General features: G+C 42.1%; 1 protein-coding gene across 1 annotated transcript in view; it reads right to left on the bottom strand.

Annotated features, from left to right (window-relative positions):
* Nucleotides 1-1,096: 1,096 nt before the first annotated feature.
* Nucleotides 1,097-16,478, bottom strand: part of GAS6 (growth arrest specific 6) — a 36,573-nt gene continuing 21,191 nt past the window's right edge. The window contains exons 6-15 of the mRNA XM_031613766.2: nt 14,726-14,845; nt 12,768-12,893; nt 12,213-12,334; nt 11,156-11,274; nt 10,576-10,765; nt 7,148-7,312; nt 5,534-5,702; nt 4,039-4,211; nt 3,393-3,621; nt 1,097-1,319 (exon numbers count right to left, since the gene is read on the bottom strand). Of these exons, the coding sequence (XP_031469626.2) occupies nt 1,168-1,319; nt 3,393-3,621; nt 4,039-4,211; nt 5,534-5,702; nt 7,148-7,312; nt 10,576-10,765; nt 11,156-11,274; nt 12,213-12,334; nt 12,768-12,893; nt 14,726-14,845 (1,565 nt within the window). The 3' untranslated portion in view covers nt 1,097-1,167. The remainder of the gene's footprint in view (nt 1,320-3,392; nt 3,622-4,038; nt 4,212-5,533; nt 5,703-7,147; nt 7,313-10,575; nt 10,766-11,155; nt 11,275-12,212; nt 12,335-12,767; nt 12,894-14,725; nt 14,846-16,478) is intronic.

The following is a 16,478-nucleotide window of genomic DNA, read 5'->3' as shown; positions in this document are numbered from 1 at the left end:
CAATCTCTGGGTCACCTTAGTTTCCCAGTATGTGGATTTCCACCACAGCATCTCTCTCTCTGTCTCAGTTTGTTACTCTAACCTGATGGAAGGCAAGCACCAAATAAAGCAAGATTTAAGCATGTTGAGGCAGGGGAGGCAAAGCCTGCCCCAACTGCACAAGGACAGCTTAAAAATTAAATGCACTTCATTAAATGCTACAGCTTCTCCTGAGCAAACCCACAAACACATTCTCACTGCACTGCAATTTGGCCTGGCGAGCTCTCACGATCACAAGCCTCTGTGCTCCCATTATGCTCACAGTGAATGAGCCAACCTAAAAATCAAGCAGCAAAAAAATGTCATCACCACATAATATTCCCAGTTCTTGACACCTCATCATTAGCTTCAGTGGTTACTGACAGAAAAGTCATATGGCTTTCAGCTTATGGAACCTTTCCTTCTGTTTCCTGCTGACCCAGTTTTGTTTCCCATTCTCTGCTGATCAGAATTTTTCTAAAGGTCACAACTGAGTCTTCTATCTGCAGTACCAGAAACTGCAGCAATAACAATAGCATCAACCATTTGCTCTACAGCCCATGGAATACTGACATAAGCACATAATCCCCAGCCACAAAGAAAACCAAAATGAAACACTCATTAGTTTCATTTTCACATCAGGCATAGCCTGAGATATTACTGCCAAAGAGCAGAGTACAGAATAACTGGAGTACAGGTAAATTAAGAACTTGTATGTAAATATTTTATTCTTTCATATTTTGCAAATCAGAAAGCAGTGTTGGTAATAAAAATAATACAGAATTATTATTTTTCTTCCAGTCCACACTCATATATTACCAGGTTTTCCGAATTTCAGATAAAACTGTCTCTTACAGTCTAAACATAACATTCACTTTAAGTATATTCTGTACTTTTGCCTTACTTAATATTATTCTTCCGAACTATTTACAAATATATTACAACCTTTAGACCTCAAAGCAAAGGATTATTTCAATAATCAATCTGACATAAGAATCAGTAGCTCCTACATAACTTCAGTGTTTAAAGAGAAACTATACACGCAGTGCGGTAGGTCTGAATAATTTATATCTTTAAAAAAAAAAAAAAAAAAAAAAAAAAGCATTGAAAGTTTCTTCTGAGTACAAAACTTTCGCATTGCAGTGGTACCTACGGACCTGCCTCAACTGGAGGGCAAGAGTGGGATGTGATGTCACTGTGCTTGTACAGCGCCTCATCCAAGTCCAGCGCCTTGCTCCTCAGCTTCACCGTCATGCAGCCATGGTAGGATGCTGTGACTGGAGTGGAGGTGACGTTAACATCTGTGCCAAAGGAAAAACAAGCATCTCTGAGGGCATCTTCTACAAAAATACCTGTCGTACCTACAGTCAGATGATCGCCTTTTAGACAACTGTACTCATACACAGAAGTGGGCACCTGTCTTACAGTACCTCACGTGAATTTAAACTACGTTTTGAGTCAGAAGAATCTGTCATTGTGTGCTTTATGTCTTCAACACTCAGCAAAGGAATCACTGAGATTGCTGTCCTGTGTGGCAGAGCTTAAGGAACATCCTTTGAAATGGATTTGTAAGATACAATCAGGAATAATTTTGAAGAAGATTTTCTTTGTGTTACAGTTGCAAATCTGGTCAAATTTTCTGTTATGATTAGAAATGGATCTGTTTGAAATGTGGTCCTGTAAAGAGCAAAAAGTCTTGTTTAAAGGCCCATTCATCTGGTTGGTATACACACTGCCTGGACAAACACCTATGCATCATATAACTTACATCATTTAGGATTTATTAGAATTAAAAATATCGCAGAAGAGAGAGTAAATACTTATGTGTTCCCTCTTTAACTATTTATTTTGCATCTACAGTGTTACCTGTACTTATTATGGAATGTCATGCATATCTTGACCCAGGATTCTTCATTGCAAACAGACCAAAGACATTAAGCGTGACCACTGCACTGTTTTTTTTTGTCCACTGAGTAATGAATCAGGAAAAAAACAATGTAAAGTTATCAAACTCTGAATGAGCCAAACTCACTTAGGTCTGACCATTCGATACAGTTATTTAACCCAGAGTGATGAATCCAACCGCAGTGCTGAAATGTTTATTCATTTGGCAGAGTGACAAGGTTTGACATTGCGAGTGCTGGGTTCCACTCAATGACAAAAGCAGACCAGAGGCAGGAATTCCTGCTTCTCAGTAGAACTGAGCAAAAGGGGAAAGCATCTATATCCACAGAAGCCAAATGGATCCAAGAGCCATAGCTATGACAGATACCACTTAGCTCTAGTTAATGAAATCTGTGCTTCACCCAGTTAGTCTGAGCTAACAACAGAGAACTCGGAGCAGCTACAGAACAGGACTTGGTTTGTGTATTTGAGGGTGACCTGAAGTCAAGCATATTCCATCTCTTGCTTGTACAATGGCTGGCTCACAGTGCACCCTGGTGCTCTGGGGAAGGCCGTTATCTGGGGACTCAGCATTGATAAGCGAGTCCAGCCAGAACAAGAAGCAACCCCCTGACTCAGCCAGAATTCATGACTCAGGTGAAAGTTTGATCTTTCAGGTTTAGAGCAGAAGAGCAAACTGACCCGTGATAAGAAGCTGAGTTGCTGAAAAACCAGAAAAATTTGATAGCCCCGTGGTTGTGCCCTAAGTACCCTCTGCTGGGAGGAGATGTGCAAATTATGGACTGCTCTGCTCAGCTTGAAGAGGACATGAGCCAGGGGGAATCACCATGCTTCCCAAGCTTCAGTCAGACAATGTGAGGTCACTCATGACTGCTGGAATGAGTCATTTTATCAGAGAACTTCTGTACCAGGAGCCCATACAGACCTGGGAGTCAGACCATGAGATTAGATTTTAGAGATAAAACAGTAGAAAACTTTGACACATATGTTTGAGAAGCTGGGAGGCCAGGTGCTGTGTGCTATGGCATGAAATGTTTAACCCTCATGACATCTTTGGGCCAATTCTGATGCTTCCTATCAAAGCTGATGGCATTTACAAAGTCTGCTGTGGAGTACAGATGAGAACTGAAATCTCCCCACAAGGAGAACTTAGGTAAGTTATGAGCACAAAGCTCATACTTTCTCACCTAATGAACCTTCAGAAAAACCATCCCTATTGCTGACCAGTAAGATCTCTTCCTATTTTTGTCTCCAACTGTCCTCAAAGGACACAATCATTCGGGAAAAAAAAAAAGTCAAGTACACTCTCACATCTCTTGAGATCAGATGCCTGTATTGCAGACAAAGCCTGCACAAGCAGAAACATAGAACGAGGCTCCTGTTTCAATGAGTTGAGACAGTTTTCCTGACTGCCATCTCATCAAGGTGAGGTGAGAGACTGAATGCTCTACTAGGAAACTGCTGCTCACCTGGCAATCCTCCCACGTACGTCTTCACCGCTGACTGCAAAGAGCTCTCCAAGATGGACAGGCTGTCCTCTAACTCGGAGGTACTTAATTCACTCTCTCCTTCCATCCCATCTACCCTCAGGGATAACTGGTCTTTCTTGAGTAGGATGTCCACAGAGTGTTCTTTCTTATCGCAGAGATTTAGTGCCAGTCTGGACACAACTGTGTCCTCCACGGCTAAGATGATGAACTAGACAGTAAGGGAAAGAAGAGCAAAGAGGAAGTGAGCTGAATTATACCTAGGCACACTTACACAAGGTCTGGAGTGACACCTAAACTTGTCTGCTTTGTGTTTATTACTGAAGAACTCCAGAGAATGGAAATCCTTCCCTTATGATGCTGAACAGCTTTTATGCCAGAAAATTTTAACAAAATATGCCGGCACTCAAGACACCGGTTCCATCTTTTACTTAGACTACATTTGCAAAGAGTTCACAAGAACTGTCCAACACAGATCCTTAATGGGCAGGACTTCAGCACTCCAGCCCCAGACTTGCACTGGCAAGTGCAAATAAGCAGGCGTAAGTTGACAGCTGTTTTGTGAAAAATGACTACCAGGTCCCCAAAATAGCAAGGAGTCTTCTGTAGAAAAATGCTTAGTCTGTACCTGTTGCTTCACTTTCTTTGTGGAGTGATAGTCGATCAAAGATAGTGATAGAGGGACAGATGCTTCTTCTGTAACCAGAGCAAGCATCACACCAGTATCTGTTGCTGGCTGAATTACAGCATTTACTTCTATTTTCCAACTTGTTTTGGTTTCATTCCCAGAGGAAGGTTGCACTACAAAAAGAAAAAAAAAAATAGTGTAGCAAGACAGACATAAGAATAAAAGGTGAAATAGTAGAATGTGCAGTTTCTGTCAGGAGATGGATAGATGGATAAGCACATGAACAGACTGCTACATTTCTTTAACAAAAAAAAATGCTAAAGCACCTGAACATACAATCAGAGAAGAAAATGTCATTGGTTTCCTCTTTTTACTTTCTGCAATCTCCTGCTTTGCAGAATGTCAAAAGACGAAGTTTCGTTTTTTATCACAAAGGGAGATTCAAACTCTCACAGCTGTCAAGCCATGATATTTAGAGAACTGCTGCAAGGCATGGCACCCAGTTCTGGCATTGTTCTTGACTGTCAAAAAATCATCTAAGGCATCTAAGTCCAAATCTGACATACGCTTCTATAAAAGCCTATATTAAATTGAAAAAGCACACTACACTGATCACCAACTAACCACCTCCTGATCATCACCCTGTCAGAATTGCGTGATGTTGTATCTCACCTGTTGAACTTGGAATTAAAATTGCTGGCATCTTCCTTACTGACTCAGTGCCCCTGTAATTCAAACACTGATGCTGGCTATGAAGACCACTGTCTCTGCAGCCTCCCCACATGTATTAGCTATGCTGGATCATCAGATTTTGCAATACTCTAAGTGTAAATAATCTCCCCAACAAAAGAGGAGGATTATTGTCTGTAGGTGAAAGAAGAATATAAAAATGAAGGTGCTGAGGACTCATCTGTGTGAAACACTCTCATCTGCACTTTGTCCATACTTTGCAGCTTTTGAATCTGTATGGTAAACAGACAGGAAAACAGGCCAGGCTGGGTAAGGCCCTGGGCAACTTGATCTAGCTGTGGTGTCCCTGTTCAGTGCAGTGGAATTGGACTAGATGGCCTTCGGAGGTCCCTTTCAACACTAAGGATTCTATGATTCTGTGACAGACAGCAGACACCACAACTTGCAGTTCTCCTTGTTCAGGAGAATGGACAACGCTAGAGGCAGCTTCACTGCTGACAGAGGGATTGTGAAGCTTCCAGTGTTGTAGCTGATCTGGAGACAGCTGAGGTGTGAAATGCACTGCTGGAGCCACACACAGAGAACCTAACTTGTGTTGGTGATGTCCTTACTAGCTAACCATGATAAATAAGCCTTGCTTTGCTGTGAATCACAAGTTTAGCCACTTCCTCGCCATCCTCAGCTAGCAGTCTCTTCTGCATCGATCAACACTGAGCTAGGCATACCTACAGAATTATAACTGTTTATTAACCACATATGTTTAATGGCAGGACAACAGTCAGAAAAAAACAACAGAAGTACTTACTGTAAGTAAGATTAAATATAGCAAAACCTCGGCCAGGATAGAAAGACCCTCGTCCTGCTACAGCAAAGCACTGCATCCTTTCATTCATCTTTATGGTCTCTTGGATAGTGCTGTCCTCCCCATTCAGCCAGTTCCATGCCCGCAAGCAGCCATCCAGCCGAGGGTTTATCTAGGAAGAAAATCACTGTCTCACACCTTAAACTACTGTTGAATGAAGAATGGCTATTTCAGGTGCAGAAGATACTATGATATCAAATAGGATAAATCACTTTGAATTGCCAAAAACATGGAAACCAACTGGTAGCAACCCTGATACTGCAACCTGAATGGTCAGTATTCCCCATGAAACTGCTCTGGGCTCAGCTTGTTTCTTCAGGACTGAAGGGCACTGGCTAGGGGAACCACTCATTTGGTTGTAATGTTTCTGCTGCTTTTACATGCTGCACAGCATTACTGCAATTAATTCTAAAGCTTTATAGCTAGAATTCTGTGACTCCCATAATTCTGCATTGTGAGCACTGGATGCCAAATGGAAGGGAAAATAACTCCTTTCTGTCATTGCAAAATAGCCTTCATGACACACATCATGTTGGGCTTGGTCATGGTAGAAGCTGTGTTCTGGCTTAAGAAAGGGGTGGCTGTGCATGCTAATTCTGCACACCTTCCAGCTTCTCATGCTGTTGTCCTGGACCCAACTCCAGCATTAAAACACAAGGTAGTATGTAGAGAGAAGGCTCCCTGCAAAGCACCTCAACCAGCACCATTCTCCCCAATAACCAAAGCAGAGAGAATTAAGTGTCTGAGCCAGGATAAAAACCTCAGGAGTTTTTGGCTTTTAATCACATATCCAGACCACACCCCTGGCTTAGTGCTTCAGAGAAACACTGGCCCTGAATGACTCCATGAGAGGAACAGAAGCCTGCCTCAGCTGTTGCGCTGCCTGTCCCCTAGCCACAAGCTTGTCACCTCATTTAAAAACAAGGAGATGCCAATTTGAGTTTCAAGGTGCCAGCTCTGTGTGTGGTGGACATGCAAGACAACCTGAGCAGCAGCCATTTCAGACATGCAGCATCATCCAGTCTCATCCACAGAGTGCCCTAACTTTCATTTGTATGCTCTACCTACTTGAAGGAAGAAATGAGGAAAAACAGGCTCCTACAGCACCAAAAGAGTAAAAGCCAGGAGCAACATGGCTGTGATACAATACCCATGAAGCTCAAACTTTGGTCACAGTATAAAAACCTGCAGGGCACAATGTTATCCTTGCCCAGGGCTGTCTGTTGGCATGCCAAGGCCACTCACCATCTCCAAGACAGCACAGTCACTGCTAGTTCTCAGGGCTTTGCCATGTGCTCCAGTCCTGTGGTATCTTAATTCTGTAGGCCTGAAGTGGAATACATCTCACCCAATCTCACCAAGAGTCTCAGCTTTGCTCCTGACTTCATCTCTCTCTATACTCAGTGGAGAGAAATGTGTATCCAGAAGGCGACAGTGCTGCCTGTTTCAGGGCAGGTTGAACTACTCTCAGAAGGGCTCTACATTACCCCAACACAAATCAATGAAATCAACCCCTTCAGACCTGCAAAACAACAGAAGTGATCGTGCTGTTCTTACCGGCACAATAAGGTCCTTTGTTTTGAAGGGAATGCCTCCTACTGTCAGGTTCAGCTGATACAGTCCTTTGTCTAGGGTAAACAGGTCCCCTGACACAGCTATTTTCATAACTGCATCCTTGTTGACCTTTACAACCAAACTTCTCTCGAGTTCTTCAACAGAGATCTGAAGAAATAAAATCGTAAACAGAAAATGTCAGTATGAAATGAGCTGCAGCCTGAACTAAAGGACAGACACCACAGGCAAAATCCCCAGGATGCAGAAATATTGTGTGTTACCAAGGTTCTTTGTTTACCTGTTAAGTTACGTTCCACCTTCAACAATCTGGAGTTCCCCTAATGGCAAAGACAGCCCGGGTACTCCAGGAAAGCATCACAACTAACTGAAAGGATCATCTACATGACATCTGTAGGTTGCTCTAAACAAAATTTAAATGCAGTAATTTGTTATTAATGAGAAACTTCCTACTGTGACAGCTTGTGAAAGGAAAAGTTGGACAGACAGACAAGAAGGTGTCTTTGTTGGCCCAGTGAAGGAAACAGAAGCCTTCCAGCCACACTAAGTGTAGTTGTAAAGTGCTGACCTCCAAAAAAGAATAATCGAATATGTCACATTGGAGAGGGTCATAAAAATGTGCAATAGGCACATTTTCTTTCAGAAGGTCTCTGCGAGTTGTATCTCTGCATCTCCTAAAAGCTGCTTTAAGGAACAGTCTATCCTCACTGAAATTTCAAAAACTTGCCACAATTTGAGTGGAATTGCTTTACACAGGGTGTCACACAGGAACAACAACCTGTGACAAGTTGCATCCTTACAAAGCGAGAGACCAGGCTGTACAGAGAAACATTACGAAGCCGCCAGCTCCATGGGGAGAGAAGAGGAGGAGAAGCCCAAGGCTAACACCCAACAGCCTTTGGTAATGGCTCATCCTGCTGCAAAGAGCATTGAGTACTCTGCCATAGTCTGCTTGGAGACTGCCAAGAGATAGCTCAATGATCCCATAAGGTTTAGCCATAAGGGCAGACAATTTTGTGTTCTGGCATCCTGCCTTGGCTAACTCTCTCTGCTCCTTGCTCAAAAGCAAGTGGGCAGCTTGGGAAGGGACTGGGCTACAGACAGCTACTGGGTGAGAGCCAAGGGTGAATCTGCTTGGGATTGCTTAACTGTCAGCCTGAATAAGCTGTTATTTGTGCCAACCATACTGTCCACGTACTAGTACTACACACTGCAAATAGGAAAATAAATGATGATTTGGGGGGTGAAATCAAGACAAACAAAATATGACTGCATTATCTACTCTCAAATCATACATGCCACCTCATTCAGCTGGATAACACACTGTATTAAAAGCTTTCCTGAGGCTTGCTTGTTTGTGTTTCCAATGCTGGGAATAATCACCTAGAAGTAGATTAGGACAGATCAACATCAGAGAGTAGAAATATTGGCCTGAAGTTTTCAAAATTCTTGAATTTTTGTTCGAGATCAAGAACTGTTGATTTTTTTATATGATTTGCTTTTAAATAGCCAATAAAATAATAACTTTTTTTTTCCCTATCTGCTGAAAGTTAAATAGGAAAACTATTGTTTCCTCACATCTGTGAAGTTCCCACCAATACCCAAAATCCGGGTCTAAACCAAAACTAATGGCTAAATCCTGTGCAGGTTGAAGTCCAGAGTGAAGCTCCCAAATGGCACTTGAGTCTGGACTGTGACCATGGAGATCTGGGTTGTGCTTCACTAAAGATGAAGTTGAAAAATGCATGGGAGTCCACACTTGGCTTTATGGAGACAGGTTAAAAGCAATAAGCCTTTCTCAATAGGACTTCCCAAATTCAAAACCACACCAGACAAAGGAAAAAGGAGAAATGGTCCCATTTAGCCCAAGGTAACAGCAGCACTGCTAGCTGCAATGGCACTTCTGTCCCACCACGTGGCTGCTGGTCACTAACACAGACACCAGAGCACTCACAGAGCTATCTGCTGGCATTCAAGGAGGGTTGGGACAATGGTTTCAGACATAGGGTTTGAATGGTGCGCGATGCTATGTGGGGCCAAGAGCTGGAATCAATGATCCTCATGGGCCCCTTCCAACTTGGGATATTCCATGATTCTATGATCTCTACAGAAAAGCAAACCAATCACACTGCTGCAGCAACTCAGCCAATTTCTTGGGTATGACAATGCATGGAGATAAGAGCCCTGGCACTGAGGATTGGCAGGAGACCAGCAATTGTACTTGCTGCCTAAAAACGATAATTACTTTTATCATACTCCCTTCTCTCCTTGCAGGAAGCAAACACAGCCTTTGTATTGTTTACTCTGCAACTCCCAAGTGTTTGAACATTTTGCACTACTTGAAGATAGAAAATACACTTCTGATATCTCCCACCAAAACTAGTACAGGAAAGTTTTTAATTCCTTCATAATGAGGTCTGGCACTCAACTAATATGTTACACTCCTGTCTTAAATGGCTTACCAAATTATAATTATAAGATTATAATTATAATCTTTTCCCACCTTTTTTCTTTAATGTGTAATTTTATTTTTTTTTTTAATGCTAAGAAAAGTTAGAACAGAAAATGATTCAGCTATTCATATCTGTATTTGTCTCCTGTGTAAGTTAACAAAGAACTTCCTACTTACTGCCCAACAGACACATCAACTTAAAGATAACAGATCTAATTAAATGAGAAAAGACAAAAAAGGGGAAAAGGCATATATAAATTGCTAATGTATTATAGATCCTGCTACAGGACTCTTCTTATGATCCTGCCACAAATGGTAATACTCAATGATACTTCCTGAATCATCAGGAGATATTCTGAGAGCGCCAAGAAAGTAAAGCCTCACCAACTCCAAGATGCAGTGCATCTTCTCTTGAGACTGCTGGGATTATGTTATTAATAAGCAGCAAGTCACACCATTTCTAACAGACCCCAATATATTTACAAGGGAAACTGAATGTTTTGTTTATAAACAAGCTAGAAGAATTAAAAAAATACATACTGTAGCATAATAGATCTGTCAAGGCCCAGAGCTGAGCCCTGTCACTTAACCAATAAATAACCCGTAACAAACACATGTACCATAGACAAAACTAACCCTCCTTCTTGGAGACTTCCTTAAAAGATCTTCCTCTTTCTCCCTGCCAAATCCCAACTAGAGGGCATCTTCTCAAAGTAACGTCAAATGCAAACTAGTGCTGCTATCTAGTTCACATTGGATATAAAGTAAGATTTGACTTGTTTGGAAAAGCATCCCATTTCCACCTTTCCATGGACAATGTGTGCAAGCAGAAGCTCAAACGGATAGGCCGAAAAAGCATCTTCTCAAAAATACAAAGAGTACACAGAATCTAGCCATGCTTAACAGAGCCCAGAAGGAAGAAGCAAAGAAAGGTAAGCTCCCAGAAGCAGTCCATACTCACCGTCTGCCACATGCCATGGTTGATGAGCGGTCCACTGCTGGTCACGCGGCCTATTCCGCTGTATTTCAGCTGCAGCTCTAACCGTCCTTTGCGCAAAGCCAACACTACCCAAGTGCTGTCTTGATGGCCTCCAGCAAAGAAAAGGATACCTTCAGGATCAAAGGTTCTAAAGTCGAACTCAGCCACAAGTCTGACCGCACAGGTGTCAAGAAATAAATTAGTTATGCAGAGTTCAAAAACCACCAAGTACTTTCCATACAGATAGCAGCAGCTCTAGCAGTTACGGTTTGTTAAAACATACTAGCTTTCAATGCACTCTTGAAAAGACTTAAGCTGTGAAGATGGATTTTAAAAGGGAATCAAGAATAAGAAATACATTACTGTACTTCAGTAATTATCTGAGTAGCTCTGTGGTCAAGACCGCCTTTCTCAATTACTGGTTTGGATAATGTTTTGCAAAACAGGACTCCATAATCCAAACAAACAAACATGGTCATGGAAACAATAATTACTTCAGTGACTCCACTGCATGCATCAAAGCTGGCCAGCACATTCAACTGTCCTTCAAAATTGTCCTCACCTTGTCAGTTGTTTCCTCTTAAAGCGCAGTCTGATGACAGGAGTCCCACTGAACATCCTCCCCAGGTATAAGGATTTAACACTTTTTGCAACAGCAAAAGGCACACATGGTATTATGTTCTATAATCAAAACACATTTTTTGAGCACTTACTCTTCTCACACAACAGAATAAGAACCAAGCAGTTTGCCTTCTTTTCTCAAACACATAGCTGCTATACATACAGCAGGCTAAGGCACTTCAGTGGTTTAATTCTCAAAATATCTGTTTTAGTTCTGGGAACATTTCATCTTTCCTTCCCTCTCTCCTCTTTGCCTTGATTGAATGCTTTCCTGTTGTGAAATGAAATCACATTCTCAAGGTACAGCATAAGGTTTTCTACTGCAATTCAGTGCCTGCAACACTACCAGCTCTTGGCTGGTTTATACAGGAGCCTTTGCCACTGAAGACCATCAAATGCCTGGATCAGGGATGTATAAAGCCCTAGTGCTGTTTTGCAACTTAAATTGTATGCCCCGACACCTTTTCTCTTGGTCCTACTGGGCCTAACTCAGATCAGTTTGTGCAGCTAGACGTAACTCATGGCTTAACAGAGGCCTGGCTGGGCTACCCTGGTCAAGCATTGGAAGGGGGAATTGGTGGATTCATCGTCCCTGGAGGTAATTAAAAGATGTGTGGTTGTAGAACTAAGATACATGGTTTAGTGATGGGACTCGGCAAGTCACACTGATGGCTGGACTTTGTGATCTTGAAGGTCTTTTTCAATCTAGATTAATGTGAGATTCTATTGTATGGTCACTGTCGTATTCTTTTTAGACTGGAACAGCAGAAGCCTAAGAAGAGAGACTCTGAGTGAACAGACTTCCATAAAGGGCTAATAAGACCCCTCTATCTTACCAGGTGAGCTACTGCCCCCAGCTCATGTACGCTTGGTACTCTGACTCCCTCCTGCTGGTCACTCAGCTCAAATGGCTTTGGTCCAGTGCTTTGTCAGTTACTTTCAATTGCAGTGTAAATTAGAAGTCCATTCTGCAGTTATATCAATGAAGTCGGACATACCTCACATGTATTCATGTCCTGGGAAAGTTTTACTCCCCCTCTGCCATCACAATGACAAGTGTAACTCCCTGGCAAGTTGACACACATCTGTTCACACAGCTGTTCTTCACATTCATTTATATCTACAAAGACCAGCAAAGAAGAGAGAAGAAAACAGCCCCAGATTTATCTGAACATGGATTATTTGGTGAAAAAAAAAAAGAGTTAGCAGTGTTATTTTGTAGCATCTTTCATCTGCCAGTGCTCATGTGCTCCATATCCATAGATGGTACTTACTCTATACCACAGTATATAAAGAGAGACAGCAACATGCACAGATACTTCTGAGCTTCCATCGGATCTTATACTTCTCATAAGTTCAAGAAATCTCAGTACTCTGTCTCCTACAGATTGGTTCATGCACTAAAAATCACTGCAAACTCAGTGTGTTGCTCACTAATAGTGAAAGGCAATAAGATGTAAAAATTTTTTTTACTGAACCCTGACAATCAACTTCTGATTATTTCTCTAATAGCTTCAGAGCACGTAATAATGTTATTGTGTTTATGAGCTTACCATCACAAGTCCTTCTCTGCTCATCATACCTGTAGCCTGCATCACAAACACATTCATACGAGCTTATCAGATTTTTACAGCGAGCTTCTCCACAGATGTCTGCTGATGCCGCACACTCATCTATGTCTGCAAAACAAGGAATTAAACAACACTGCATCAGATGAGTAAAATCACTTCCCTGTTTGCACACCAGAATGGGCTCACGCTCAAGCGATCCCTCTATTCTGGTAAATGAAAAACCAGTATCTTTAAGAATCTACTTTTAGAGCTCAGCTAGATATAAGGGATATTGTCAGGCTTTCAAAACCAGTTGTTGCTTCTTTCTCTAAGCTGTTCAAACACCACTGGAAAGAACAATGCAAAGTGAGCCTGGAAACAGAGCAACCAAATAGAACAACCCTGTGCAAAACCAAAAACCCACTCTGTCCATGGGGCTGAAACTGGGGGATAAAAAGTAGCCACCAGGAAATGAGGAAAAGCAGTATGATTTTTAATAAAACACAGAAGCAGCATTCAGACTGTGGAAAAGCTGAGATTTCTGTTCTCAGATGAGCAAACTACCTTTTTTTTTCCTTCAGCACATTCACAAAACTGAGATCCAAATCTGCTGATCTGCACTAGTAAAGGGGAACTGAGGAAGAAGGACTGTCACAAAGAACAAGTCTTGCCTGAGAGATGTTGTGTGGTTGTTTTGCCTACAAAGGCAGGCAATGGACTGGAACTGGAGGCCTGTAAAAACAAGCAAATGCTCTTCTAACTTGGTAACTAATACCCAACAAAATCCTGGTACTGGAAAAACATTTGTAGTATAGAATTTCATGTTTACCTTTGCTTTCTAACATGTTAAAACTACAACTGCATGTTACACTTTGTGATTTTCCCATGTATTTGAAGTAGTCTGTGGTAGTCTATCTATAGCCTAGTCTATAAAATCAGCAGGCAAAAACTAATGCTGTAGTGTATCACAAAATGATAGGAATTAACAGCGGAAAACTATCAAAATGCACAAAAGCATTAAAATGCAATTAAAAATCTCAGCTACCATTAATTGCATCTGCTATGAACACCAGCAACGTGATGGCTGGGCATGGACACATAGCTTGTGTGTGATGTTCACTGTGTTTGTTCTAATACACACTGCAATCCAAAGGTAACATCAGCTCATTTGAGTGTGTGTACACATCAGAAGGGATGCCATGTAGGCCATACCATCATCACTTCAAAGAGCAGAAGTGACACAGAAATAAAATCCTGCTCTATTTGGCTATTAGCATAAATATGTTGAGTCAGGTATGTGAACTGCTCAGTACCATGCCATTCCATTCATAAGGGGTATATAAGCAGACTTGCTTGTTTTTCACAAGACAAAAAACATTAACAGCTATCTGTGATCACTAATGAGTGTATGTCTTAGCACGCAGTTCCTTAACAGTTTTTAAAATCTCAGTTGCTCAAGTTCTGTTATGTAAATTCACTCCACCATTTCAGACATTTACTTCAGATCTCCACGTTCTGCTCCCAGTTGCCATGTCAAACAGTGGTGTGCCTTCACAAGGGCCTTTCTGCAGCTATTAACAATCAGTGGCAGTGCATTTATCTGTCTTTATCTCAGTTAATTACTTGCCTCTGCACTTATGTAGATTTAGAAAAATGAAACAATAAATGCGCAAAATAAAAACAACAATCACATATAATACAACTCGTGAGATTAGGAAGGAGTGTAGCAATGCACCTGGGCAGCCCTTTCTCCTCTCAGTGTCAGGATACAAGCACTGATCAGTTATACTGATTTAGCACAACCCCAGCCACAGACCTCTGTGAATCTGGCCTGTAGTGGGGCACTGGAGAGCAGTCTGGTGGGACCACAGAGAAGCTAGGATACAGTGATGGCATGAGCACCTGTTACCATCCCAAACCTCAGCTTCTGCTGGGTTGGGAGGCAGGACAGGAAGGCTTACCTTCACATGTTTTGCTGTCTTTAAGAGCATAACCACTGTAGCAAGAGCAGTGGTAGCTGCCGAGCTTGTTGAAGCAGATCTGGTTACAGCCACCATGCTGTACTTTGCACTCATCAATATCTGCACCAAAAGAAAGTAAATTGCAGTCAGCTTTTCACCTCTGACATGATCTGTGGAGTGAGATTGAGGTAAGGAGCTGGGAAAGGGAAAGAGTAAACAAGGAACACTATCACATCTGCAACCTGATGGTTACAAGAAGCAGAGATTTCATTCAAGTACTTCAAGTGCACTGGCTTGAGTTCATTTGATAACAGAAAAGACAGAGCAGGAGCTGTAACTGAATCCCTCCCCCATAAGTCAGACAGTGCAGGAGAGTATCTTCAGCCTATAGAGGTGATGATGAAGAAGAATTTGCTTGCAGAACAGGTATTACAACTAAATTTTATGATGGTACAATGACTAGTAAGTTTGGTATTAAACAATATGTAAAGATATCCTCACTACTGCAGAGCACAAGAGAACACAAGAAATAGTGAGTTCACAGCTACTGTGCTCCACTGACACCAGCAGCAAAGGCCTGCTTGATTCAGCAGAGCCTTCTGTGTGCCCTACCTGCTCACCATGCCCTGTCTGCAGAAGGGACTCCCGAGTCAGCTGGTAGGTAGAACAGTAATTTCATGGCATTTTGTATGAAAAACAGGGGATATGCTTCAGACTGGCCAGTTACTCAAGGCTGCTGAGAGCCCATGTGTCAACTGTCTCAAATACTTAAATAAACTGCTTGTGAGTGATCCTATAATTTCACCACAATATTCACAATGGGAACACAGGGTTTGGATCTGCTGCTCTCTTAGTGGCCACAGTCCTGGACTGGCTGAATGTGCTTTCTGGCAGCCATTTAATTTTGGCAGGCAGAACAGCAGCGGCCCTGACAGCCAGAAAAAAAAAAAACAACAGGAATCAGATAACAACGGGAGAAATTATTCAGTATTTCATTACAGAATACAGAAAATCTCTTTGGTCTTGGGACATTCTGCATGAAAAAATACTTTGTCTGAATATTCTCATTGGAGCTGATGGGAATATACAGTGGGAAATGAGTAGAAGCTGTAGTAGAAGCTGTGGTGCCCCATCCCTGGAGGTGCTCAAGACCAGGTTGGATGGGGCCGTGGGCAGCCTGAGCTGGTGGGGGGCAGCCCTGCCCATGGCAGGGGTTGGGGCTGAGTGGGCTTTGAGGTCCCTTCCAATCTAAGTCACTCTATGAGTGGACTTGGAATAATACCGCACCACTGAGAAGGGATATAGCAGACTAATGTCACCAGTTCATGCATTAGCAAGAAATGACAACAATCTGCCAGAAGTGTCTGTTGCTATTGCAAGGGAATGGGAAGATAGGCCAGTTTAACAGAATCTGCAATTTGCCCTCTGTTACCACAGTGTTAACAGCATCAGTTGAGGGAGTTGCATTTGCAAAGCAACTACCAATTCATTTGTGCTGCCCTTTCCAGAGGAGTGGGACAGAAAGTTGGGGCATAACCTCTTAGATTTCCTTGTCAACACCAAGGTGAAATCCATTAAAGTCATTTTTAAAATGCTGAGAGGCAAATAAATGATTTCTATAAGGGCAAAAGTATGAGTGGTATGTAACGCAGGTTCAGTACTATGACTTCTGAATTGGACGTCACAGTATCAGTGACTAATTTAAAATACAGAAAAACACAACACATTGCTGTTACAGATCTGAAAGAGAACA

The sequence above is a fragment of the Phasianus colchicus genome, chromosome 1, assembly GCF_987193195.1.
Source record: "Phasianus colchicus chromosome 1, bPhaCol1.hap1.1, whole genome shotgun sequence".
Classification (NCBI taxonomy): domain Eukaryota; kingdom Metazoa; phylum Chordata; class Aves; order Galliformes; family Phasianidae; genus Phasianus; species Phasianus colchicus.
Note: the sequence above shows the minus strand (reverse complement) of the source record. Positions and strands in the feature narration are given on the sequence as shown.